The sequence below is a fragment of the Brassica rapa genome, chromosome A05, assembly GCF_000309985.2.
Source record: "Brassica rapa cultivar Chiifu-401-42 chromosome A05, CAAS_Brap_v3.01, whole genome shotgun sequence".
NCBI classification, from domain to species: domain Eukaryota; kingdom Viridiplantae; phylum Streptophyta; class Magnoliopsida; order Brassicales; family Brassicaceae; genus Brassica; species Brassica rapa.
In genome coordinates, this window is record NC_024799.2 from 2,176,156 (window position 1) to 2,198,346 (window position 22,191).

Genomic DNA, 22,191 nt, shown 5'->3' on the forward strand with positions numbered 1-22,191 from the left:
TTTTTTTCCTTCAGATTTTGACGAATGTCTTTATGCTCGATGATCTTAAATGTTTGGCATCCTGTATGATAATGAAACTCCCTTGATTTAAAGTGAAACTGATCCAAAGCAATAACGTTGATATATTTAATTAATTTTGCTCCATTATGTTAGTATGACGTTTTTTTCCCAGCTCTTATATTCCAAGTGCGATTTACAAAAAAATTACTTTTCTGTTTTATGTGTATCCAATGTTTGTATAGGTATTCGTACGTCAATACTTGAACTATGCTAAACTTAAACGAAGTTGCAGAAGGTAATTAGCATTGACTTAGAGAGATTGACCTAGATAATCGTCATTCTCTCTACATATGTATAAGATGTACCAAGTTGCTAATTAGAACCAGATGTTAATTAGAATCTCCTTGTCTACAAGCTATCTTTATCTATTAGATTATAACCAAACCGCGTCTAAGGATACTACTTTTGTCTCTTAAGTCTTTAACTTTGTACCCCAAATAAGTTCAAATGTCAACGGTCTTCCCAAATAAAGCTCAAATGTCAACGGTCTTCAGTACATATAAGATATATATGATACATAATGAAACATTCTTAAATTGGTGAAACCGCATGATACAGCGACTTGGTTAACTAATAATCAATGAAACTAACGCATAACATTCTTCACATTATGCGCTTTGGATATATATATATATATCCCTCCACATCCTTGTCCCACAAAACAACTAAAACCAAACTCAACATTCTATATGGCTTCAAGAAAACCAAAGGCCAAACCGGTTAGTCGTCAATCCGTGAGGCACCAGAGTCACAGCCACCCATTGCGTGTCTTTAAAGCCAAAGAAGACGATGAGACAGTTTGCTCTGGATGCGAGCTCGAGCTTACCGGGCAAGCTTTCAAGTGCACAAAGTCCGATTGCGATTACTTATTGCACAAGTCATGTTTCGACCTTCCCGGTGAAACACATCACAAGTCTCACAAGGACCACCCTTTGACCTTGCTTTATTCCCCACCAGATGACGAATCCGTCTACACTTGCAACGCATGTGACCAGTACGGATCTGGATTCACTTACCATTGCTCTAACTGCAAGTACAATCTCCATGTGGGATGTGCGTCTCTCCCTGAAACCATATTGCGCGAAGATCATGAGCATCCACTCACTCTTCTTTATTGCACATCGTGTAAAGGTCGTGAAGACACGACCTTCATTTGCAGCGCTTGCGATGAGACCGTTTTGGAAGATCTGTGGGTGTATTACTGCAGGGAATGTGACTATGGAACACATGTATATTCATGTGCGGCATACGAAGATCAAGAATCAAATGAGGAGGAGGAAGAAGAAGAAGAAGAAGGAGAAGCTAGTACTTCTCCAGCTTCTAGGATAAAGTCGTTGATGAAGGCTCAGGACGAGATGGCAGCTATGCAGCTAGAGGCACGTATTATGAATGATGCGAATGAGGCTGCGCTTGATCTTTGGGATCAACCAAAGCGGAGATACTATTGGTGATCAACAAGGAATTGAAGGATAATATATGTAATTTTATAAATAATATATATGAAAGTGTGTGATTGTTTCTTTCTTTGATAAAGTTTATTTTCAGAATAAAAACCAATAGATAGAAGACATAGAAACTCTCTTTCTTGTTTGGTTCTTGTTTATTTGTGGGTGTGTTTTTTTTTTTGTAAAGTTGTGTGTATGTTGTTTAAGTCGCAATATAATTTTCCTTTCTTTTTTTTTTTGGGAAAACTGTTTTTTAGAGCAAAAAAATGGTAACTATTTCCTTTTAGACTAATCTATATTTTGTGTCATATTTTCCTATAACACCCTTTAATATTTTTGAAAATAAATTTAATAAATAGTTTTACAAACAAAAAAAATTTGGAAAAATAGTAACTTTTGATAAAATACCTATATGAACTTAGTGATATTTTTTCCAGTTATAAAAAAGTTAAAATTATAAATTTCATATTATGTTCTAAATAAAGTAGAAATGACATTCTACGAAGTAGAAAACGAAATCCACTTTTTTCATTGAATCTACAATGTTTAGAATACGTGATCTACGTAAATAGGAGTATTCTAAAAATATTTAGTATACACATTCTGCGCTTAACCTATCGTTCTAAAATCTTTAGAAATCAAAATCTACACATTAATATAAATCTAAAACACGTAGAAACCGACTTCTACAGATTTACTATAAATCTAAAACATGTAGAAATCAAAATCTAAACATTACTATAATTCTAAAAAACTGTAGAAACCGATTTCTACATATTAGTTGTATTCTACGGATAAGAAATCAGTTCCTAAAAATATGGAAACAAAATATTTGGGAATATTCACTTTAATATTTTGAAGAAAAAAAATCGATTTTTTTTTAAAAAAAATAAAAAAACAAAAAAAGGAACAAAAAAATAAAAAACGAAAAATGAATAAAAAATTACAATTTTAAGGGCATTACTGCCATTTTGAAAAAAATTAGTCTAATGGGACATAAAGTAGTATAGATTAGTATAAAGGGACATAGTTACCATTTTTTTGCTCTAAAAAAACAATTTTCCCTTTTTTTTTTTGCTAAAAATATATAATTTTCCTTGCTTTTTCTAAAGCTGGTTGCATTTATATTGGTCCAACCATTTACAGATTCTGAAGATATATTCTTACAAATCTTACAACATTATTTTACTTGATAAAAATAAAGATTTTTTTTTTGGAAATATTGATGATTTTACTAAGAGTAATTTAGTTGAATTAGTCAAAGATAATATAAAAAATATAAAACTACTAAAATTGTGATATCACCTAAGAGGTCGATTTTTAATTTATATTTGCGTTACAAAATTATTTGTTAATCTAGTGCATCTTTTTTTTTGTCAACAATCTAGTGCATCTAATCTTAAATAATAAATAATACTTTATAATGCGGATTTTCTTAAACTATTATTACCTGACTAATAAATAATTTTAAAAAATATTCAATTAAACAATGAAGCAAAACCTTAAACTATTATTACCTGACAAATAAATTAATAATAAATGTAACGTTTTGACTAACCGCAAACCTTAAAAGAGGTTAAAGATAAAACAAATTACGTCAAGACAATAATGTCCTTAAGACAATTAGTTTTTGGTTTAAATGTTGTCCAGACCTACTTCTTCCTCTCTATTTATTTATCGGTTTCTCTCTCGCCACCACCGATCATGGTCACCGCCCTCGAACTCATCCTCATCCTCATCTTCCGCTTGGTTTGATCCCTCTCTCTCTCCAAGGTCCTCTCTTTCTTCAATCAAACTTCATGTAACTCTCTGTTTTCTTCGATCGCTCACCCAATGATCTGTTTCGTGAAATTCATATCGTTGATTTAGCTCAAAATTTGATTTCTTTCGACCGTGTTTTGTTCTGTTACAGATGCATGTGTCTTCTTGATTGTTGATCTGTGCAAAAAAAAAAGGATCGATCCATATTATTTTTTTGTGTGCCATCTCATGTCATCATCGACTAGTGTTCAAGGAGAGATAATGGATCTTGATCTGAACCAAGAACCAGACTCTCCACCCGGTTTAATCACAGAGATCTCTCCATGGCTAAACGAGCTAGAAACCGCTCACGAGCGGATCGAAGACCGTCTAAGACAGCTCGAAGCCATAGTTTCACGAATCAGGGAACGTGCAGCAACAGTCACAACAACAACAACAACAGCAACACCATCACCAGCACCTGCTTTAATACCTCCTAGAGACTCAACAGCAGGAGTTATACACGAGCGTTCCAGAGAGAGACTTGTCGAGAACGACAAGACGTATCTGATAGCAAAGGCCTTGAACATGGAGAGAACGACCTCCGTCCCCGGCGGCTACTTTGACTGTAACATATGCTTAGAGAAAGCAGAAGATCCGATCTTAACTTGCTGCGGTCACTTGTTCTGCTGGGGTTGCTTCTACCAGTTGCCATTCATTTACCTTAACATCAAAGAATGCCCTGTCTGCGACGGGGAAGTGACTGACACCGAGGTGATTCCGATATACGGTAATGGAGATGATGATAACGATGGTAGTAGTAAAGCTAAGCGTGAGGAGTGTGGTATCCGCTTACCTCCAAGGCCTAATGCTAAAAGAGTTGAAAGCATCCGTCAAAAGATTATAACCCGGGGCAACCCGTTTATCCCGGGGCCTGAGACGCTGGAGCATATTAGAAGGACTATTGATTCTATTGGAGGGTTACAAGCTTTAGCTGAAGGGCATGAGTTTGGTTTGACCAACATAGTAACCAACAATCGTGTGGTTCAAAATCAACATAATCGTTTGAGGTTGTTGTCTTCTTTCCCAGGTCTTGTGGTAGATAGCTCGGAGATGCCGCCGCCGACGTCTGATGATGCTGTTGTTGCTGCTGCTTTTGATGTTGATAGCTTTGTTGATACAACAACGCCTAGTTTGAGGACTAACCGTCGGAGATCTTCTCGTATTGCGGAGATTAGTCCTTCTCCTTCTCCTGCAGTACGTGCGTCTATTCGTAGGAACCAAAGTGGTAGTGCTGCAGGTTCATCATCTTCGCCTAGAGATTTTGCTGTTGCCGGGTTTGGTTTTGGTTCTAGAGAAGTGGCTACTTCAGATTCGTCATCGTCTAGGAGGAGAACTGAAGATGTAAACAATGGACCTCGCACCAGGTCTAGGAGGAGGCTAGGCTAAAAAACTCTTTTAATTATATTACAAAGCTCATGTGACCATGTCTTGTTTCCACCCTGAACATGGCTGAATGTGTATGTACATTCTTCTAAAGCCTCTGAAACTTTGGATGTAAGTTTTTTGTTCTTTTGGGTTAAATAATCTAATCTTATTTCTAAAAGGTCAATTTTAGAGTAATTAATGTGTTTCTTAAAGTTATGGGGTGTATTTGTCAGAAAACACAACATTCTGTCTAGATTCGCAATTAATTTAAAATCCGAACAGTCTCGTATATAAAACGACAGGATGTTTTACAGCAGAAACTAAAGACGGCACGCAGTGTTCTACTTTAGTTTCCTTAAAACGCTACTCGTCAACGCATTAAAGTCATCGGCGATCTCTTTTTGTCATCGCCGCAGTTGAAGCTCTCTTTCTCTCTACCTCCGGCGATCATGATCTACGTCGACGGAGTGCTCTTTCCATATGAAAACAGCTCATCTTCTCTCTCTTCTTCATCGCAGGTAGTGTTCTTCGTCTCTCACCAATCTCCATTCACTAGTTTTAAAAGATTATTTGACTTTTATGGTTTGACCAACATTGATGGAACAGGGAAGCAGCTTGCTTCTCGATGTAATGACACATCCTGTCATAATCTCAGCTTCTGACTCATTCAAGAATCTCGAAGAACAGAGAGTTACAGAGAGCTGTTCAAGAAAAGACAGATACGTTTACATATTCCAAAGAGAATATGCTGTTGTGAATCCAGCCCTTGTTGATGTATGTATGTTTATTACATTTGAAAGTTATGTTTTTTTTTAAATCCACTCTAATGATTTATGTTTTATTGATGAGAAGTTTGTTGGCATGGATGAAGCAACAACTTGTGTAGGTCTTGTTATCCGCAACAGAAGATCTGGAGTGTAAGGGACTGATTCTCTATATGTTCTAATGTGTAGTTGTTACCTTTGAGTTTTAAAGTTTTGTGATGAATCTGAAACTGCAGCACTTCTATTGCGCATATGGATTCACCAGAAGTTGTGGACTTGGGGATAAGCCAGATGTTATCATTGGTTATGGAGGATGACAGTGACGCCGCTGAGTTAGATGTAGTATCTACTCTTTCAGCTTATGTTAATCATTTATTATATTCTTTTGAGTCCTTTTTGAATATTTCCTTGGGGGGTTTGTATGCAGGTACATATGGTTGGTGGTTATGAAGATGTGGATTTAAAAGTAAGTTTCTATATCTCTCACTGTAGTTAATACTCAGCTTTGGAATGGTCTTTAGCTGAATGTATTGACTGTTTATTTGCAGAATGCTACTGGTGGAGATGACTATGCCAAACCAGAGGGTTATTCATTTCCTTTGTGTTGCAAATTAGTAGAAAGTCTACAGAAGAGAAGAGAAAAAATTCACATTCAAACCTTATTTATTCTTGGGCACAACACCAAGCTGGATGCTCAAGGGAACACGTGCCCCATTTTTAATGGATTCCTGGTCAGTCTACTTTCTCTGTTGCGTTCATGGTGAAGATAATGTTTTTCCTCTTCAAGGAACTATGAGGTCTTTAAACAGAATATATATGAATTAGTAATTAATGTTATCATGTTTCTTTGTAACCTTGTTATCAGGTGAATACCTCCACCGGGACAATTGTCCCAGCCAGTTTCAACAGATCTTCTAGATGTCCGGATGAGCTTGTTCGTAGAATAAGAGTGTCGGCATCATTCGATGATCCTAGCTGGAAGGGGAAGTTACTTGACACATATGACACAAAAACTGATAGATTCATCATCGCACCATGCTCCTGGTATAAACACAACACAAAAACGCTACTTCTACCTCATTTTCACTCCATTATAGGTATATGTACATATGAGTTGTGTTTTTTTTTTTGTAAATACAGGACAATGCGGCTGGTTGAATACGTTTGGGAGCTGAATCAGCTTCCTGATGAAGAGATTCTTGTCAACTGCTCCACTTCACCTTCTGCTGAAGGTCCAGATTTCATAGACAATGAAAGAAGGTTAGTAGTCACTTAATCAATTTATCTCTAACACACTGAAACACAGACAGATGATTCGTATTCTCTTTTGTGTGTGTTTCAGGATTTGGAAGTATTTACTAAAATATCCAGAATGGAGCAAAACCTTCCCAAAGAGACAACCACGTGTGTTTGAAAGGACTGCCAATGGAAGCTGGAACTTCGTGTTTTGATTCTTGAACACAAGAATGTAAAAATAAATGCCACTTAAGCGATATAATATTGTGTTAAAACGTGGGCTTGATCCGGCCTAGTAGGCCTATATGTTGAGGCCCATAGATTCAAGTCATTCCACTTGCAGATCGGAACCTTCCACCCGACCCGAATATTATTTGCAAGAAAAATTCTTAAAATGATTCGATCCGATTTTAGTTCGGATTTTTTGGTTCTATAAAAATAAATCCAATGTATTTCTTTCAGTGAAAAAGATACAATATCATTTTCAAGGAAAAAAAAATCTAGTGTATTTCTCGGTTTTCATTTGAATATACATAATTTTTATAACTTATAGGGGACAATTTTTGTAAATATCTATATATTTCATTGATTTTATGTTATATATTAATAAAATAAATATAAAATAGTGTTATATATGAATTATAAGATTTGTATATCCATCTTCTTGGATATACATAAAATAAATATAGTTATTTTATTAATGTTGAAAAAGATTTAAAATAATACAATTAAGTATAAATTATAGTAAATAAAAGAAGATGATGCATAAAATATAGAAATAATATATTTAGTTTGTACTGGAATCATAATCTAATTAGAAATAACTAAAATTATAGAAAAAATAAGTAGAAAAGGAAGTATATATGTAAATTGGCAAAATAAATGGAGTACAAAAGTAATGTTTTATTTTAAAAGTAAAATATAAATGAGACCGAAGAAAGTAACCATACAAGTGTGGTCAAGTGGTATAACAGAATTGGAAATGTGCTAAACACTCTGTATACAAAATTTACTAAACTCAGATTTATCCGTTTGTATGGCTAGAGACATATATATCTAATTAAGATTACGAGTAAATGTATCTATCTAACGCTGGTAGAAAAACTTTCAAAAGATTAGTCGATTGAATCTCGGTCCGCCGGATTCTTCCAAATCATAAAAAATAAAAAAAAGAGAATGGGACATAACTAGTTTTGGGTACAAACTAATATAACATGATCATGGGAGACACCTACCCCCAGATGTACGTAAACGTAGTCCAACCTAACTTTCACCAACAACACGATCGAAAAACGAGATTCCATTTATAGTAACTAAATAGGGGTACTCTTGTAAATTCCTTTCATACCTTCTTTCCGAAAAATGTTAACCGGGCCGGGCTCGCTAATGGGTTCCAAATTTTATAATTTTCAAGTTTAAACAAATCGTTTGCCCTAATGGTCGATAAAGAGAAAGGGTCAAAGGATAAAAAGCTGCGGTTTAAACTAGGGTCACTTTTCAAGTTACACCATTTTAAAATAATTTAATTTATTCGGGATTAAAAAAAAATACTCATTAACGCAATATTGAATATTGACTGGAATTCGATCTTGTAATATAGGAATAAAAATTTAAAACGATGTTTAAATTGATTTGAAGAATAAAATGCCTACCACACATGTCCTGATGTCCATCCCATATATTATACCAAAAACGAAACACATACACAGTGTATTTATAAATGAGATGAGAGAAGAAAGCACGAAACAATAAGCGAGCGAGGAAGACAAGAAAGCAACACAATACAAAGTATCGATAAAATAATAATAATAATAAGAGAGAATAAAAATCCCTAAAACTGCGAGCGTTTTTGTTAACGGGAGAGAGATGAGTCTCTAAAAACCAAATATCATGGAACCATGACGAAGGAAGAAGAAGCATCGTATAGCATGAACGATATTTGCAGTAACGATCACAATATTGATGATAACAACAACAACAACACTAATCTAAAGCAGCACGAGGGGCGCGCATGGGGCACGTGTGAGGAGCTGTTATTGGCATGCGCCGTTAAGCGACACGGGTTTTGTGACTGGGACTCCGTCGCCGCGGAGGTTCGAACCCGGACCTCTCTCTCCTCCGTCTTTCTCTCCGCTGATGATTGCAGGCACAAGTATCGAGATCTCCAGCGTCGGTTCAAGGAATCCGCCGACGGCGATAACGACGCGACGGCGGAGGAGGAGGGAGGGAATGATATCCCGTGGCTGGAAGAGCTGCGTAGCCTCCGTGTGGCGGAGCTCCGTCGTGAGGTTGAACAGTACGACGTTTCGATACTGTACGTGAAACGAGAATCTGTAATCTCCGAGGAATATTCTTTACGACGGATCTGAGTTTTTCTTTTTTGTTTCCAGATCGCTTCAGTTGAAGGTTAAGAAGCTAGAGGAGGAGAGAGACGGCGGCGAGAAACTAGATCTGGTGGAAGAAGGAGAGAGGAAAGGAGAGAGATCGGAGAACGACGGCGGTGAGAAGGCGGAGGAGTCCGAACGGGAAAACAGGTCGATGAACGAGTCGAACTCGACGGGCTCCGGCGAGAAAACCGTCGGAGAAGACGAACCGGGACAGACTCGTGGTGATGATGTAGATCCCGATCCGGTTAACGCTGCGGAGGAAGGATCGGGAGCGAGTGACTCAGGCGAGTTGGGCGAGTCAGGGACGTCGGGGAGGAAGTGGAAAAGGAAACGACGGAAAGATAGTGACGGAGAGATCAGATCGGCGGCGAGTGAATCGCAGCCGTTGATACGTCTTCTTGATTTGATTCGGTCCCATCCGCGTGGATCTTTGTTCGAACGCCGGGTTCGAAGCCAGGTATGCAAATATCTTATTTTCTTTATTTAATCCATCATTACTTTTATTTGTTACCAAAAATTTATAATTTTAGTAAGAGCATCTCCAATGTACACCTCTATAATTTCCTCTAAAATAGAGATCTCTATTATAGAGGTGAAAATGCTCCAATGTATGCCTCTATAATAAAGTTCTTCTATTTTAGAGGAAAATATAGAGGAAAGTTACTTTTTGCCTCTATATTTAAAGGTGAAAATAACATATCTCTATATTTTCCCCTATAAATAGAGAAACTCTATTATAGAGGCATACATTGGAGCATTTTCACCTCTATAATAGAGTTTCTCTATTTTAGGGGAAAATATAGAGATAGAAATAAGGGTGGGTTAGAGATGGTCTAAGACTACATCCCTATAATAAAGCTGTAAAATATGAATTTTAGAAATCTTAAATATTCCGTATTCTATATTGAATCTCGACCTTTTCGAATTATTATTTTAAGTTTTTTAACGTCCCTTTTTGAATTTTATACGACGGTTTATGGGAACGTATTTTTTTATAGAGGGAAAGAAAGAATGAAATTAACTAACCCTACTTTCTTTCTTGGTGTCGTCGTTGTCTTTTTGCTCACACAATCTATGACACGTGGCATTATCTTGGTATATCATGGCTTTGTCGTGTGTTTCTTTAAAGGCCCATTTAACTATAGGCTTTTAGTTGGACCTAATGGGTTTGTATCTATTTCACGCAGGAGAGTAAGGATTACAAGAGCCTGGTTAAGCAACATTTGGACATTGAGACAATACAGAGAAAGCTGACGCAAGGATCCTATGATTCTTCAAAGCTCACTTTTTACAGAGATCTTCAGCTTCTCTTCGCTAATGTGATTGTGTTCTTCCCTTCGTCTTCTTCGGAATCAATGGCTGCTCATGAACTAAGAGCCATTGTTTCTGAAGAAATGAGGAAAGAGAGCGGGAAATCGAGTCCCCGGTTGTTAAAAGCATCAGCAGGTATGAGTAGTATCAAAGCAGAAGCTGCTGAGACATCAGAACAGAAGTCTTCAGCTCCACTTGTCGTTTGTAAGAGGAGAAGATTTGTTTCCGCTAAGGCTAAGGCTTCTCCATCGTCTTCAAGCTTTAGCCAGAAGGAGGAGACGAAAGAGGAGACAGTATCAGAGGAGAATGAGAACGTTGAGACTGGTGGAAGAAGCTCGAAAAGAACAGCTAACAGTACAAAGACGGGCAAAGGGAAGAACAAACAGAAACAGGCGGAGGAGGAGGCGAAAACAGAGAAGAAGGTGGTGGTTTCATCAGATAAGAAGAAGAGCGTGGCTGACTTCTTGAAGAGGATAAAGAAGAGCTCTCCGCAAAAGGAAGATAAAGATCAGAACAAGAGTAAGAAGGAGAGTAAACCGAAACCAAGAGAGCTTAGAAGCAACAATGTGGGTAAAAAGAAAAAGGCTGAGGTGGAGAATGCTGCTACTCCGGTGAAAAGAGCTCCCGGGAGACCACCGCAGAAGAAAACAGTGGAGGCGGTTGCAACCGCCTCAGGGAAACGAGGTAGGGAAAGTGGAAGCACAGGAAAGGACAATAAACAGCCAAAGAAAAGAAGCAGGAGATGATGTAGCGTTAAGTATTATTGTATATCAATAGAATTATGTTTTGGGTTGTTCTTTCTCAATCTTAGTTATGGATTAGGTTAAGTGTACTTTTGTTTGTTGACATTAGTAAGATTTATTCCTTTTTTTTGGTTATATTTTGCTAATTTCCACCATGTGAGTCTTGATAAGAGCACACTACTTTATTGACTATAAAGATTGTGTTCTAATCAGTCCTTACACAAACTATGGCGACAAGATACTAAAACCATTCCATTTGAACATATGTCCAACAAAACCAACATTTGGGTAAAGCTATCTCTAATGTCAGCAAAAATTACAGTCATATGCTCCAAAAAGGGAACATCAAGAACTTGAGACTCTGACCTTAAAAATCTCAACAAATGCTATCTTCATCGGCTCCTCATGCACCGCATTGCACTATGCCTTGCCAAAATTGCTTGTGTCTATCAAACACAAGTTAGCGACGAAAGCCACCTTCTGTACAAAAGACCAGACAAGAAGAGTCTCAGCTAATGCAATTTTATTTGAGATTACATGCATCTCGTCTTTATATAATCAAACTAAACACTTGCCGTGTTCTCCATCGGATATATCTCCAAGCTTTGCGATTGCACCAACAAGCGCTTGTTCTTGCTCCTGAATAGAAAGATAACAATAATCATCTGAGGCTTTTGTATGAATATAAACATAAGATTAAGAAAGAACAAACCTCCAACATTCTCTTAGCTCTTTCAACTTCTTGAGGATCTGGATTGTGTGAGCCAAGAACTCTCTCCACCTATTAGAAAAAACATCATCGTTTGAGAAACAAAACCGTACATACACTGTAAAACTCGCCTTGACTTGACAAGAATGTAATACTAACATCTCTGATTAGGACATTGGTCTGACGGATTCGTATATCCATATGTTTCCTTTTCCCAGTTCCATTCTGCGATGTTCTGAAGTCTTTTTTGATACTGGTCTTTCCCAAACCGCTTCCCCGTTGTGGAACACTGTTTGGTCCTGTAGTTCTATTCAGACCATGGCCTTGTCCGTTTACACCATATTGATTACCAACCCTAGGATCCTCTCCTATCCACTCAATATCCCCAGCAGATATCTGTGCAAATATTAGAGCTCTTTATTACCAAATAACACAATTTACTGTTGACATACGTTTATTACTCAAAAGTTTAAGAAACATAATGATTATAAAGTAATTAATTACCTCTGAGAGTTTGACCCATTCCCATGTCTCGTTAGGTGTTCCAATGTCATAAACCAAAGCATGGCGACCCTAAAATTTAAAGATTAGACGAATATATAAGGAAACTTCTTATTTTATAACATATCAGAAACTTTATGCCAATTTAAGAAGCCCACACACCTCAAGTGGACTGTACTTGGTGATGACAGCCTCGTAAAACGTATTGTCTTCTGGCCACCTCGTTCTAACTTTCCTTCCTACAAAAGACTCAGGGTCGTTTCCATTTGTGGGTTCACTTGAACTGGTGGGGCCAGGTGGTACTCTGTTCATGACTTGTCCTCGTTGAGGTTGATCTGAAGGATGGTATGAGACAGGTTTTCCAGAAGAGGAACCAGGGAAACCCTAAGAAAGGAGAGACAAAATCATTACAAGAATTAACAAAAGATACCAACCTCAAGACTACATATATAATAACTCACTGGTTTATGCTTTTTTCCCTTGACAATGGGAACAGGTCCTCGTTTAGCTGTGGATGATGCAAACTGGTGAGTAAGATCAGCTTGAGGGTGTGAAGCGAAGGGTTGAGAAGGCATTGGCTGGTTTAGTTTCTGCTTCTTGACAGAAGCTGAAACGGAAGGTGTTGGCAAGGTATCGTGAACCACTTGAGCAGCATTGCGCATAGTTGGTTGCATTCCTCCAGATTGTCTCCATTCCCTAATAAAGGAAAAGTATTTACGTTATAATTAAGAGGAAAAAGAAAGAAACTATAAATGCTCAAAGATTTTTAGCTTCTCGCCTTATCCTTCGTATAGTATCATCTGCGTTAACACGACCAAGAAGCTCTCTATGTTCCTCATTGGACACTCTCAGCTCTTTACGCAGCTCAGTTATAAGACTTTCCTTTTCCTGAAAAAAGAGATGTTATTTCACTTAGCCAGAAACTAACATAAAGAAGAAGTAGACGTGAGATTAATTGTAATACCCAAGTGATAGCATCTGCCTGGGCTTTAAAGGCTCTTAGGATAGATATGTATGCTTCCTTCTCAATCTGGTGAATCTGAGCTTCCATATCAGCACCAACTTCATCATACATCTTAGGGTAAGATGGAGGAAGAAGACTCGAAGGTCTTCCGTTGCCAGCCACACGCCCTCCTCTTGCAACCCTATGCGATGGAGGCAGATCATCATCTGTTCCTGCAGACATCACCATCAAAAAAATCATTACAGATCAAAAAGTAGATACACAAACTAATCCTTAAACACAAACCATAACACTAGTAAAACGGAGAAAGTTCAAAACTTTTGCAAACCCTAATTTTCAGCTTAAGATCAAATTCAATCGCAGCTTCAGTGATTCGCAACATTCATTAACAACCCACAAGAGCTTCCGTTAAACAACACAAAACCCACAAAAGCTTAGAATGAATAACGGAGAAAGTTCGAAACTTTCGTAAACCCTAATTTTAGCTTAAGATCAAATTCAATCTCAGCTTTCAGTGATTCGCAACATTCATTAACAACCCACAAGAGCTTCCGTTAAACAACACAAAACCCACAAAAGCTTAGAATGAATAACGGAGAAAGTTCGAAACTTTCGTAAACCCTAATTTTCAGAAGAAGATTGAGATAAGAACAATCAACAAGGAAGGTGCTTTTTTTTTAATCTGGGGAACACTAACCGCTGCTATCAAACGATTCGTAGTCCATCGCGAAGCTTTGATCCTCAATTCTTCAAAGAGTAGTTACGGAGATGAAGAAGAAACACACAGACCAATTCGAGGGTTGATTGCAATTTGACTAGAGAAAGACTCGATTTTGGATGTTTCGATAGAGTTTGTAGAGAACTTTCTGATCGGTTGCTTCGTCGGGAACTTCGTTGGAAAACGAATCCGAGCTCCACTGGGAGTGATTCAGCTTCGATCACAGATTTGCCGAAAGCTTTTTTATTTTATTTTATTTTCCTTAATAAGAACAGAGAAGGAGAGTGAGGAGATGGAAAATAAATAATTATAATCAAAATATAACGTGGGTATCAAAACACAGTCGTTTTTGGTGGCTGATCTGTGTAAGGTTTAAAACGAGCCCATTATAAGAAGAGATCATATGATATGAGCATTTATTAGCAAATATTTTAGTGTTCAGGCCCAATCATTTGTATATACTGCAGACTGAAAGAAAAATCGATCTTGGGTAAAGCATCAACCAACCCCGAGAACGAGCCCTAGATTCGATATTATCATCCATTCCTCTCCCAAAAAGGTGTAATTATCTCATTTTAATGAAATTTCAGAAATGTTTTACTGGAAGAAATGTAAAACACTAAAACTTAGTAACTTTTGGCAAGTTTTTCAATATTTTAATCATCAAGAGTAATTGTGATTTTACTAAGTTAAGTTTACGGCGATTACTAATAGATCGACTCAAGAAAATATCATTCATTCATGTGTGGAGCAATGATAACCCGTCATAACCAAATAGGTTTCTTTTGTTAAACTATAATAAATTATGTTATTAATTTAAGAAAATGAAAGAAATGCTGATACATGTATTTTGTCCTCTCCAAAGACATACTTTGCACACGGAGTCGACTCATCAGTTTCATAATCGCAAGGTGGTGGCATGGAGTCATGGACCATACTGATTGCTCACGTTTGAATTGTCAACTCCTTTCTTCTAAATGGTGTCGACCTTTATGAAATATCCAATATATATTTTAAATCCGGTAAATGTGTTAATAAATCAATGATGTTCCATGCACATATGGAAAATTAATTATTCAAGTTAATATTACATATTCTAGAAAAAAAGTTTGTTTTAAAAAGATCTATTTTTTACATTTTCAAGACATGTTTTATTAACTAATTGCAAATTTCAAAAACCTTAATTACACTTACTGAATTTTTATTGGCTTAAAATTATGGAACAAAGATAAAAATAAAAAATTATGCAAATTTAATATGTTTTATTAAAATGTGTGAAAAAGCTAGAATATGTAACATTAAGAAACAGAGAGAGTAATATATAAAGGATAAAAACAATTTACTTATTGTATATTAGTTTTAAGTTAAAAATATATGATAAGTATGAATTTAACATGGTATCATAGCTCTTTAATGTTGAGTCACTCTGTCAATGTTGTTCATATAATTGTCACACATAATCATAAGGTTTCACATTGGTAGTCAGAGAATTAATTCCATTTTTCGCCAATTAGTTTAAATACTTGTGATAAAGTCGAATTTAACAAGATAAGAAACCAAAAAAAAAACTATTATCTATTTATTACATAAAGAGTTGTGTTTACCATTGTTTTTCTTTCTAAGAAAAGGCTTTGTGTATACCTCTCATTTTTCTTCCAACAATATGCATTTTAGAGCTATTGTCGGAGGTGCTCTACCCTTTTGAGTGAACCAAAGCATGATCCTCCAAGTTTTGATTCTGAGTATATTAAGTGATGTTTTTAGCAAAAAAAAAAGTGTCAAAATTGATGCTGAGTTCCTATTAGTCACGTGCCAAAATGTCACCATATATACTCCAGCACGTTCTTGTGTATTCACACGTTCCCAAGTGGCTTCCTTTGTTGGCGGTCCTAACAAATAGGTTGCAACTTGCCAAGGTAAGCCCCAAAAGTTTAGGTATTCAACGAAAATATCCTTTTCTTGGATATCTCTAGAAATATCACAACTTTTGAAGCAATCCTAAAACTTGGAAAGTGTTCAGATTCGTAACAGCCACTAACTTAAATCTTGGCGATAAGCAGTATACTTTTCAACAAACTCACTCAAAAGGTCCATTGTTATCGTACTGCTTTAATTTCGCAGTATATAGACAGCTGGAATATATATATCCATATAAGTTACTTACACCGAAAAACATTTTATTTATTCATAAATATGATCAATTAATAATTCAGTTAAAAGAATCGTTTAAAAACATAATAAATGCCTCATTTCCGCCTCTGAATTTTGTTCAGAACTACGGCTTGGCCATCTTTCCAGTTCTAGATTAGCAACTTCTTTGGTTTTGTCCCATTTTCAGAATTGGAAAATGGTGCTGGAAAAGAGAGTGGCAAACTGAGGTGCTACTTTCATCGTTAAAGTGTTCTTAGGTTGGATCTGTTACATTCTTATGTGGCTGCAGGTCCACCTGGATGGTTAAAGACTTAAAGGAGCTCTTTGTAAATGAAAGTTGTTTGGCCTCTGCTCCAGTCAATCCTAGTTAATTTTTGGGGTGTTATGGGATTGTATAGGACCTTTTGATTGGCGTAAGCTGTGGTATAGTTGTGATTAAGATCCCGAAGCTTGGTGTAATGGTCGGAGCCTGGTGCTATTTGTTCAATTATAATGTAGCATATAATTTCTACGTACTATAAGAAATAGCATTAGCGATGATTATTTTTTATAAAATAATGATAAATCTTTGCGTTCAAGTAATCCGGACGTCTAGTCGTCTACGGAATTTCTTATTCAAACTTGGAAAGAGTGAAATAGCTGACTAAAGGTAGAAAACTATATAAAAACTTTCAGTTCTGATGTATCTTCTTAACTCATTTATTCTCTCATTAATGTTATATCGTCGCTTTCTAATCTACCTACCATGCATGCTTATTTAATCACGAGGAATAATAAGTTTAAAAACTTGGAAAATCTCCCTCACTCGTACTCAAATTTACGCGGTATCTCCGAATAAGGTCGAGTCTAATATACAACAATTATAAATCTTAAAGTCAACTGATTTTTTTCTGAAAAACTTTGTTCGCGATCTACGCGATTAAGTTTTATTTTCAGGATTTATCTGATCTGTAAAATTCGTTAGATAATTGTTACGTACCCGGGACGTTCAAAATTGGTTTAATGGATCAACTAAGGCGGTGTTTGAGAGTTTATTACGTACTAGAACATCTAGTAACATATTTAAAAAAAAACATCTAGTAACATATATATTTGGGATTTATTTTCTGTAAAATATTGACCTAAAAATTGTTGTTGTTTTTTTTAAAACCTAAAAAATGTTTTTAAACTAATTTACACCAATGCACATTTTCCACGTACTTCTTTAATTATTTTGGTTTACATTACATGTAAAGACTTTTGTTATATAATATTACACCGAAATCCACAAGATTACACGACGTGATTAAGATAATTGGAAAGACTAAACTTGGGGTTCCTATTTTGACAACTGTTGTGAATTTGTAGCATTATATAGTTGTTCTTAGTTGAAGTTGTTATTAGATTTGATTAGAGTAAATTAATCGTCGAGTCGTCTTATACTGCTTTTCCCCGCGGTTAGTTGAAACAGAAAAACTTATACTTTACAATAAACTATTAATTTTGGTCTTCAGAATGAAATAATTTATACTATTAATTCCCTGTTTTGACTAATATTTTTAGTTTCTTTTAGCCAGAGTCACATACCCATACAGTACATGCATGAATACAAACTGGGGATTGTGCCACGTTACGAAAATTCTTACGTTTATTGAGTGATGATTTACTTGTACAAAAAGTGAAGACATTTGACCAAGACAAAAGACGAAGCACGGTGTTTACTTTTAGGGAGAAATTAAAGGAAGATATCCCTAACTTTTTCTGTTTTGAATTTTCAATGGCATATTATTATTTTTTTGAAGAAACAAAAATATAAATCGCCAAGATCAAGCAAATTATGTTAGATGAAAATATTGTCATCTTTTAAAAAGTATAGCTAATTTATCATATGACTAGAAAAATCAAGCCTCTACGTATGGTTAAAACTCGAATTTTAAAATCTCTTAACAGTCTATCATTACACATTTAAGTATAACTACATGGGTTAATTACATTCGTAGTTAATACATATATATATGACGAAAGGCATAGTAGTCGACATAAAAGAAGTAACCACCGGAGAGACAAAAGCCACTTGTAGGATACACGACGATGTACAATAAAGCCAGACCAGACCCTACACTGATCCATTGTCACTCAGAGTGATCTTTTAATCGAATGTTTCCAAAAACCTATATTATAAAAAAAAATGAAATCTATAGTTTCAAGGGAAAGGAAAAAATGTATATCCAAAATTCTAAAATCCACCCTAGTCACATCGTATTTTTCCCGGCACTGTCTTATTTATTACGTATTTTCTATTATATATTTTCCTTTGAAGTCAACATAGGAGAATCTAGTTGACATATGAACACATAGCGAATGTACACACCCTACTCTTTTCTCGTTTTGGTTATAATTGCCAAATTAATTCGAATCAAACGAAACAAGCCAAGTCAATAGACGTAGTTCACGTATGCAACTAGTTTGACTAAATTGAAGTTTGAATATTCTTGGTTCCTTAATACGATTTCGTTTGCCTATATAAAACCTTACCATATCCGATCGTTTCAGTCACAACCCAAATCTCATTACATTCATTTCATTTATTTATATAAGTTTGAAAAAAATAAGTAAATAACCCCAGCTTCATTCCTTAAAGATCATAAGTTGCAAAACAAGATGATGCCGTAAGTAATAGTAACTTAAAGTATTATGTGTAATGAAGAAACGTTCATTTTTTGCATGGACATAATATATATCTCTAGCTAGTTTAACGGGTTTAAATTTTATATCAGAGGAAAGAAGATTTACGCAGCTAAGAACTCGTTTGGCCGATCCAATTTCCCTGAAGGCTTCTTGTTCGGGACCGCCTCATCGGCTTACCAATACGAAGGAGCCGTGAACGATGCATCTCGGGGGCTAAGTGTTTGGGATACTTTTGTCCGCAAGCATCCAGGTATATATCAACAAATCGAGCTATTAATTTATATCTTATATATGTATTTGTTTCTTAATCGTTTAATTTGAATCCATACATATATAGTAAACTACTTTAAACCTTATATGTGTAGAAAGGAATTGTTACTCTCATGCGGACCAAGCAGTGGAGTTTTATCACCATTACAAGGAGGATATCCAACGAATGAAAGATATCAATATGGATTCATTCAGATTCTCAATCTCATGGCCTCGGCTTTTTCCTCGTAAGTTAAATTTTTTCATATTTTTCTTTAGTGAGAAAATATCTTCATTCAAAGACAATAAGCAGATTTAACCTTTTATTTTCTACCAAAAATAGATGGAAAGAAAAGCAAAGGAGTGAACAAGGAGGGAATCAAATTCTACAACGACCTCATCGACGAACTCCTAGCCAACGGTATATAACCCTAATCCCCCTCGTGTGTATATATTGAATTATCATATGTAATTGTTCACTTTAATATATATATATATATATGTCTTCTAGTTAACATGATCCTATATAACTGCAGGAATCACACCTCTAGCGACTTTGTTCCATTGGGATACTCCACAAGCCTTAGAAGATGAATACAACGGGTTTTTAAGCGAAAAAGCTGTGTGAGTAATACATTAAAACATCATTCATACTAATTTTTAACGTTTCTATCTCTTTTATATACATCAAGTAAGTATCTAACTTTGTGAATATACTAACAATCCTTATTGGTGCAGTGATGATTTCCGCGATTTTGCTACCATATGTTTTGAGGAATTTGGCGACCGTGTGAAATATTGGGTGACACTAAATGAGCCATGGGTTTACAGTATTGGTGGTTACGATACAGGGAGAAAAGCTCCTGGCCGCGCCTCTAATTACATGAACGAAGCAGCTTTAGCCGGTGAATCTGGTCTGGAGGTGTACACTGTTAGTCACAATCTACTCTTAGCTCATGCTGAAGCTGTTGAAGTCTTCAGAAATAACCCAAAGGTACGAAGAAAAAAAAAAGATTTTGTAAGTCTACTTTTTCTACTCTTTTAAACTTGCATGCATGTCTTTTTCAAGTATATATATATTAGGATATTAGTGAATCGACTATCAGTAAATTTACTGATATAAAATGATATTTCGTGTAACAGTGTAAAGATGGAAAAATCGGTATTGCACATTGTCCGGTCTGGTTCGAACCTTACGACTCGAACTGTCCTGATGATCACGAAGCAGTTGAGCGTGCCATGGAATTTATGTTTGGGTGGTGAGTGATCGATTTTTTCTTTCTATTTGGATATCAACTTTTTACATTATTATGTTGACTAAGAAATATATTGGGGGTTGATTTGAAGGCATATGGATCCAACGGTCTATGGAGATTATCCACAAGTCATGAAAAGATCAATAGGAAAAAGATTACCGTCGTTTACTGCAGCTCAATCTCAGAAATTAAAAGGATCTTTTGACTTCGTGGGAGTAAATTATTACAGTGCCTTTTACGTTAAAAATGTTACTGACGTCGATCATAACACTCCAAATTGGAGATCCGACGCATGCATCGAATGGAAAAGTGAGTTTGTTTTTTCTTTCCAAATACATAATTCGATATTTCATATTGTCTATGGTTTTATTTTAGGTTTCTTGGCTCACAAATTTTTCATTACTTTATTATGAAATAGAACAAAACAAAGCTGGAGAAATTTTGGGACCTAGAGGTGTTTCAGAATGGGACTTTTTATACCCGCAAGGATTAAGAAAGTTTCTAAATCATGCAAAAAACAAATACGGAAGCCCTAAATTTATGATAACTGAAAATGGTAAATTTCCTTTTATATTTATCTGTGGCCTCCTCCGAACTCCTTTTCCTTGTTATGTGAAAGTAACTAAAAGTTCTAACAATTATGTAGGACATTGCGATATTGACTATGAAAAGAAAGCTAAACTCTCGAATCTGATGGATCTTCAGAGGACAGAGTACCATGAAAAACATCTCCAAAGCATCCACCAGGCCATCAAGTGAGTCTCTATTCTCTTTTAGAGCAAGAAACATGTGCATAAAGCTTAATTGAGTTGTTGTTTTTTTCTTTCAAAAATCTTATTATCAACTCTGTATATAATTCTCTTTTTAGGGAGGATGGTGTTCAAGTAGAAGGGTACTATGCATGGTCATTGCTTGACAATTGCGAATGGAACGCTGGTTATGGTGTTAGATACGGACTATTTTACGTAGACTACAACAATGGTTTAAAACGTTATCCAAAAATGTCGGCAATGTGGTTCAAAGAGTTTTTGAAGAAAGAAGAGATTGAAGATTCCGAGAAAGAAGGATTAATGTTGAACTCTCTTGTTAATAAGAAGAGGAAGAGATTCTTAACATCTTCTGGTTTGCCTTCCTGTTATATACCTAAGATGTCCGAATCCTCTAAAGCCCTTGAACTCTTTTTCTAAGATCATTTGTTTATTAAATTTTATTACGTGAATAAAAAGGTTCGAAACAAATTATCTTTTTATTGACATATGCATATATAACACAATAATTGTAATAAGAAAATATACAACAATTCTCATAATACAACACACGTGTATTTTTTTCTTTTATAATATACATTCTTTTAAAAGTATAAGTGATTTTTCTCTAATATATTATTTTCCAAAACATGAAATTTTAAGAATCTGTTAAGAAATTTTTTGTACTTTTATTATTGATTCACTTTCAATTTATTCATATAGTTTATTTTACATTATTTGAAAAGTTTATTTCCTAGGTGCCTTCACATTAGTTCTTGTGATGGTTACTTCAAAAATAAACTTCATGAACTAAAAATATTATACTGTCACTATTAAAAATTATTCTGATTTTCCTTTTTAATAGTTTTTGATTCTATTTTAAATTAAAATTTCCCTTTTATATTTTCTAAATCATATATATAGTAAAAAATAAATATCTGAAAAATAAAATAAAAATATTATTAAATATGAAAGGGATATAAAAAAGGAAATTTCACAAAAAACTTGATATTTAAAAATAAATAAATATTTTTTTAAAAAATAATCTCAAATAAATTATAGATATTCAAAAAGAAACTAAATTTTGTTGCTACAAATTTATTTTGTGAGATGATT

The 22,191-nt window shown here is 35.3% G+C and overlaps 6 protein-coding genes across 7 annotated transcripts; 5 read left to right on the forward strand and 1 right to left on the reverse strand.

Moving 5' to 3' along the window:
- Window positions 1-699: 699 nt before the first annotated feature.
- LOC103866791 lies at window positions 700-2,246 on the forward strand. Its single transcript, XM_009144771.2, has one exon. It carries the CDS (start codon window positions 750-752, stop codon window positions 1,509-1,511), a length of 762 nt encoding a protein of 253 aa, XP_009143019.1. The 5' UTR covers window positions 700-749; the 3' UTR covers window positions 1,512-2,246.
- Window positions 2,247-3,119: 873 nt separating this feature from the next.
- Window positions 3,120-4,851, forward strand: LOC103866792. Of its 2 annotated transcripts, none has more exons than XM_009144772.3 (2): window positions 3,120-3,278; window positions 3,418-4,851. In XM_009144772.3, the coding sequence occupies exon 2, from the start codon at window positions 3,495-3,497 to the stop codon at window positions 4,692-4,694; it is 1,200 nt and encodes a 399-aa protein (XP_009143020.1). In that variant the 5' UTR covers window positions 3,120-3,278; window positions 3,418-3,494; the 3' UTR covers window positions 4,695-4,851. The 2 variants fall into 2 exon arrangements, with proteins under 2 accessions (XP_009143020.1, XP_009143021.1); XM_009144773.3 differs by having other exon boundaries at window positions 3,135-3,306.
- Window positions 4,852-4,887: 36 nt separating this feature from the next.
- LOC103866793 (protein N-terminal asparagine amidohydrolase) lies at window positions 4,888-7,112 on the forward strand. Its single transcript, XM_009144774.3, has 9 exons — window positions 4,888-5,191; window positions 5,280-5,447; window positions 5,526-5,590; window positions 5,674-5,776; window positions 5,865-5,903; window positions 5,986-6,168; window positions 6,303-6,481; window positions 6,578-6,697; window positions 6,780-7,112. The coding sequence occupies exons 1-9, from the start codon at window positions 5,123-5,125 to the stop codon at window positions 6,886-6,888; spliced, it is 1,035 nt and encodes a 344-aa protein (XP_009143022.1). The 5' UTR covers window positions 4,888-5,122; the 3' UTR covers window positions 6,889-7,112.
- A 299-nt stretch (window positions 7,113-7,411) lies between these two features.
- LOC103866794 (serine/threonine-protein kinase PRP4 homolog) lies at window positions 7,412-11,251 on the forward strand. Its single transcript, XM_009144775.3, has 3 exons — window positions 7,412-8,987; window positions 9,064-9,517; window positions 10,248-11,251. Exons 1-3 carry the CDS (start codon window positions 8,572-8,574, stop codon window positions 11,115-11,117), a joined length of 1,740 nt encoding a protein of 579 aa, XP_009143023.2. The 5' UTR covers window positions 7,412-8,571; the 3' UTR covers window positions 11,118-11,251.
- A 30-nt stretch (window positions 11,252-11,281) lies between these two features.
- LOC103866796 (protein EMSY-LIKE 4) lies at window positions 11,282-14,274 on the reverse strand. Its single transcript, XM_009144776.3, has 10 exons — window positions 13,986-14,274; window positions 13,289-13,500; window positions 13,103-13,212; window positions 12,786-13,020; window positions 12,487-12,708; window positions 12,328-12,396; window positions 11,983-12,219; window positions 11,827-11,895; window positions 11,690-11,753; window positions 11,282-11,594 (listed from the first exon to the last, which is right to left on the reverse strand). Exons 1-10 carry the CDS (start codon window positions 14,011-14,013, stop codon window positions 11,575-11,577), a joined length of 1,266 nt encoding a protein of 421 aa, XP_009143024.1. The 5' UTR covers window positions 14,014-14,274; the 3' UTR covers window positions 11,282-11,574.
- A 265-nt stretch (window positions 14,275-14,539) lies between these two features.
- Window positions 14,540-21,516, forward strand: LOC103866797 (beta-glucosidase 27). Its single transcript, XM_009144778.2, has 12 exons — window positions 14,540-15,086; window positions 15,322-18,805; window positions 18,914-19,074; window positions 19,190-19,321; window positions 19,417-19,494; window positions 19,610-19,697; window positions 19,812-20,067; window positions 20,217-20,332; window positions 20,421-20,638; window positions 20,748-20,885; window positions 20,976-21,084; window positions 21,198-21,516. Exons 2-12 carry the CDS (start codon window positions 18,798-18,800, stop codon window positions 21,514-21,516), a joined length of 1,623 nt encoding a protein of 540 aa, XP_009143026.1. The 5' UTR covers window positions 14,540-15,086; window positions 15,322-18,797.
- Window positions 21,517-22,191: the final 675 nt, after the last annotated feature.

Coding starts and splice junctions, on each gene's coding strand:
- LOC103866797 (XM_009144778.2), top strand. Junction 20,068..20,216: donor TCTTCAGAAATAACCCAAAG/GTACGAAGAAAA, acceptor TTCGTGTAACAG/TGTAAAGATGGAAAAATCGG. Junction 21,085..21,197: donor AGCATCCACCAGGCCATCAA/GTGAGTCTCTAT, acceptor TTCTCTTTTTAG/GGAGGATGGTGTTCAAGTAG.
- LOC103866792 (XM_009144772.3), top strand. CDS start 3,495: ATGTCATCATCGACTAGTGTTCAAGGAGAGATAATGGATCTTGATCTG.
- LOC103866791 (XM_009144771.2), top strand. CDS start 750: ATGGCTTCAAGAAAACCAAAGGCCAAACCGGTTAGTCGTCAATCCGTG.
- LOC103866794 (XM_009144775.3), top strand. CDS start 8,572: ATGACGAAGGAAGAAGAAGCATCGTATAGCATGAACGATATTTGCAGT. Junction 8,988..9,063: donor CAGTACGACGTTTCGATACT/GTACGTGAAACG, acceptor TTTTGTTTCCAG/ATCGCTTCAGTTGAAGGTTA. Junction 9,518..10,247: donor AACGCCGGGTTCGAAGCCAG/GTATGCAAATAT, acceptor TATTTCACGCAG/GAGAGTAAGGATTACAAGAG.
- LOC103866793 (XM_009144774.3), top strand. CDS start 5,123: ATGATCTACGTCGACGGAGTGCTCTTTCCATATGAAAACAGCTCATCT. Junction 5,777..5,864: donor GTGACGCCGCTGAGTTAGAT/GTAGTATCTACT, acceptor GTTTGTATGCAG/GTACATATGGTTGGTGGTTA. Junction 5,904..5,985: donor ATGAAGATGTGGATTTAAAA/GTAAGTTTCTAT, acceptor GTTTATTTGCAG/AATGCTACTGGTGGAGATGA.
- LOC103866796 (XM_009144776.3), bottom strand. CDS start 14,013: ATGGACTACGAATCGTTTGATAGCAGCG. Junction 13,021..13,102: donor GATACTATACGAAGGATAAG/GCGAGAAGCTAA, acceptor TTCCTTTATTAG/GGAATGGAGACAATCTGGAG. Junction 12,397..12,486: donor CCAAGTACAGTCCACTTGAG/GTGTGTGGGCTT, acceptor TTTAAATTTTAG/GGTCGCCATGCTTTGGTTTA.